This window comes from Mandrillus leucophaeus, unplaced genomic scaffold, assembly GCF_000951045.1.
Source record: "Mandrillus leucophaeus isolate KB7577 unplaced genomic scaffold, Mleu.le_1.0 Scaffold193, whole genome shotgun sequence".
Taxonomy (NCBI): domain Eukaryota; kingdom Metazoa; phylum Chordata; class Mammalia; order Primates; family Cercopithecidae; genus Mandrillus; species Mandrillus leucophaeus.
Genome location: NW_012101954.1, coordinates 339,581 through 343,645, shown reverse-complemented (window position 1 = coordinate 343,645; position 4,065 = coordinate 339,581). Strand labels below are relative to the sequence as shown.

At 39.5% G+C, this 4,065-nt stretch overlaps 1 protein-coding gene across 1 annotated transcript in view; it reads left to right on the top strand.

Annotated features, from left to right (window-relative positions):
• BLM (Bloom syndrome, RecQ helicase-like) overlaps positions 1-4,065 on the top strand; it is a 112,044-nt gene that overhangs the window by 52,895 nt on the left and 55,084 nt on the right. The window contains exons 10-12 of the mRNA XM_011978387.1: positions 471-584; positions 2,701-2,799; positions 3,010-3,158. Coding sequence (XP_011833777.1) covers positions 471-584; positions 2,701-2,799; positions 3,010-3,158 — 362 coding nt within the window. The remainder of the gene's footprint in view (positions 1-470; positions 585-2,700; positions 2,800-3,009; positions 3,159-4,065) is intronic.

Here is a 4,065-nt window from a genome sequence, read left to right as displayed (position 1 = left end):
TTTTTTTTAAAGACAGAGTCTTGTTTTGTCGCCCAGGCTGGAGTGCAGTGGTGCAACCTTGGCTCACTGCAACCTCTGCCTCCCAAGCTCAAGCAATTTTCCTGCCTCAGCCTCCTGAGTAGCTGGGATTACAGGCACCCAGCACCACGCCAGGCTAATTTTTGTATTTTCAGTAGAGATGGGGTTTCTCCGTGTTGGCCACGCTAGTCTCGAACTCCTGACCCCAAGTGATTCACCTGCCTCAGCCTCCCAAAGTGCGGAAATTACAGGTGTGAGCCACCACGCCCTGCCTGAGTTACACTTAATAAGGGTTTTTTTAAAATGTATGTACTTACATACTTGTTATATTGAGATATTTCCTTTGATAGATTTGATATGTGACTAATAAAGTATTTATAAAACCTAAAGACAAATGTAATTTTGTCAGGTTAATGTATAAAATTGAAATTGTTTACTACTTTTATACTTAGATTCCAGCTACATATCTGACAGGTGATAAGACTGACTCAGAAGCTACAAATATTTACCTCCAGTTATCAAAAAAAGACCCAATCATAAAACTTCTGTATGTCACTCCAGAAAAGGTTTGTATTTATATCATTATTTTAAAATATATTAAAGACCACTAGAATACATATATTTTTAAAATTTTAACAAAATTTTTTATATGTAGTGCAAAGAATTTTTGTATAACTTTCATCCAGAAACCCTAAATGGTAGCATTTTACTATAATTGCTTTGTTATTCTCTCTCTGCATATATTTTCCTGAAACATTTGATTGAAAATTGCAGACATGGTATCCTTTTAAACCCTAAGTACTTCACTGTGCATTTCCTAAAAACAAAGTATTCTCTTATATAACCTCAGTATAATGATCAAAATTAGGAGATGTATATTGATGCAGTACTATTACTTAATCTGTAAACCTTATTCCGGTTTCACTAGTTGTCCCAATAATGTCCTTTATAGCAAAAGAAAATCGCAGATCTTGCATGCATTCAGTTGTCCTTCTCTGTAATCTTGTAAACAGTTTCTCTCTCTTAATGTCTTTAATGATTTTGACATTTTTGAAGGCCAGTCGTTTTGAGAACTATCCCTCAATTTGAGTTTATCTTGCTTCCTCCTGTTTAGATTCCTGTTACTCCTTGAATATCACAGAAACGGTGATATGTTCTCATGCCCACTGTCAGGAGGCACTTGATGTCGATTCGTCCCATTACTGACAATGTTAGTTAACTGATCGCTTGGTTATGGTAGTGTCTGATAGACTTCTCTGCTACAAAGTTATCCTTTCTTTTCGGCCTTTGTAATTAGTAGATATCCTGTAGTGGGATGCTTTGAGACTATGTAAATACCGTTAGTGATCAGAATTTTACCCACAACTTTTAGCATCCATTGATGATTCTTCCTCAAATCAATTATTACTATAATAGATATAAAATTATTTTTTAAATGTAGTTGGCGTTTTGCTGTAAAAAGAGTTTTCCCGTTGATTACACTTTTTTTTCTTTTTTTTTTTTTTGGAGGTGGAGTCTTACTCTGTCACCCAGGCTGGAGTGCAAAGAATTTTTGTATAACTTTCTCAGCTTACTGCAGCTTACTGCAACCTGGGTTCAAGCAATTCTCCTGCCTCTGCCTCCCAAGTAGCTAGGACTACAGGTGTGTGCCACGACACCTGGCTAATTTTTGTAGTTTTAGTAGAGATGGGGTTTTGCCATGTTGGCCAGGCTGGTCTGGAACTCCTGACCACCCGCCTCGGCCTCCCAAAGTACTAGGATTACAAGCGTGAGCCACTGTGCCCAGCCCACATATTTATTGATACAGCATGAACTCATGACTTCTTAATTTATTCAGTGAGTTACAATCAATTATCAAGTATTTTGATGTTCTAATTGTCCTAGATGTGACCAGTGAGACATCTCTATCAAGCTGGCTTCTCTGTCCTTTTGACATGTCCGTCAAGATGTGAGTGCTACATGTGCTCGTTGCTACTGAGATGTCCTTGCTTCTAGGCCCTGTTATGAAGAGAGCTATAAAATATATAATTTCTTCCCCAGCCAACATGCATCCATATAACCCAGATATGGAACCGTGTTGCCAGTGTAAATGTGTGGTGGCCCTCAGATGTCTTGAAGCAGACAAAAGTTTTAGAACCACTAACCTGCTAAATAAGCTGTTTGCTTAATGTTGGTGAACATTCTAAAATGTGATCTGCTATTTTCTGTTACTTCTGCTGTTCTCTTCATAGATTGAAATAAGAACCAATTTTATATGGAGGTGTTTTTTTTGTTTGTTTTGTTTTTTCTTGAGACCGAGTTTTGCTGCTGTTGCCCAGGCTGGAGTGCAGTGGCGTGATCTCGGCTCACTGCAACCTCTGCCTCCTGGGTTCAAGCAATTCTCCTGCCTCAGCCTTCCTGAGTAGCTGAGGTTACAGGCATGCACCACCACGCTCGGCTAATTTTGTATTTTTAGTAGAGACGGGGTTTCCCCATGTTGGTCAGGCTGGTCACAAACTCGCGACCTCAGATTACCCGCCTGCCTCAGCCTCCCAAAGTGCTGGGATTACAGGCGTGAGCCATCGCACCCGGCCTTATATGGAGGTTTTAATACAGCTTAAGTTGTAATGGAATTCGAAGACAACAGAATCATAAGGTGATGTGTTTCAGTGTTTTTAAATGTCTAATATATTTCTGGCCTAGATCTGTGCAAGTAACAGACTCATTTCTACACTGGAGAATCTCTATGAGAGGAAGCTCTTGGCACGTTTTGTTATTGATGAAGCACATTGTGTCAGTCAGGTAAATATTATTTTTTATATCCGGAAATACCAATAAATACATACTACCAACAATATATGTATTTTCAATACTGAAGAAAAACCCACGTTGAGTGAACTAGTCTGCTATTTTACTGAAGAATAAGGTGGTTCTTAATATATTGAGCAGTGTTGGCTTTTTATAGAGGGAAGCTCCAAATAGTCTGAAAAGCATTTTTTTTTTCCCAACTAGTGGGGACATGATTTTCGTCAAGATTACAAAAGAATGAATATGCTTCGCCAGAAGTTTCCTTCTGTTCCGGTGATGGCTCTTACGGCCACAGCTAATCCCAGGGTACAGAAGGACATCCTCACTCAGCTGAAGATTCTCAGACCTCAGGTGTAAGTTGTTGCACGTCATGTATTTGAGAACCCTGGGGCAGTGATTGCCAGAGCTGCTACACGTTAGAATTACCTGTGGCACTTTAACACCACCACCCCACCCCACCCCCATGCCCAAGTTGTACCCAATGGCAGCTAAATCAGAATGTTTGGGGCTGAGAGCCAGTAGTTTTTTTTAAAATCCCCAAGTGATTACAATGTGCAGCGGAGTTTGGGAACCAGAGTCCTAGGGCTTTTCTTCACTTACTGAAATTAAAACTCCATTTCAGTACCTACTTTGGAAGTAGGGATAAATTGCATACCATACCTATCATCCCTGGTATAGTCCCAGCAATAAATAAATTTTTACTTATCTAATTTTGGCGTCCATATATCCTAGAGTATATTTCGTGAAGTGAAAGATGACCCTGCTTTGTCATTTCCCCCTAAGGTCCCAATTGAATCCATTATGTTGAAAATGGTCCAGATACTATGTCGAATAGTTTTTTTACTTTGTTTTCTTCTCAACAACAAATTGCTTCTTGTTGCCACCACATCCATAGCTCTTCAGTAACAAAACCTATAAAAGAAATCCCCGCATATGTATCTAGGCTGTACTGGATTATTTTATACTTCTACCTGAGTTTGTAGAGATACGGATTTTTGGTAGGTTTATTCACTCAGCAAATATTTAACAACCGTTGTGTGCCAAGGTTAAAGTATTTTTTTCTTCTAGTTTGTTAGTGTGCACTTGAGTTTGAGATGTAAACATTAACATGGTATGCCTGAAGGAGTAATGACGGAACCGGATACTGGGGTGAATTTTTGAAGCACAGCTTTTGTTCATTTGAAAATAAAGGGCCGGGCGCGGTGGCTCAAACCTGTAATCCCAGCACTTTGGGAGGCCGACACGGGCGGATCACGAGGT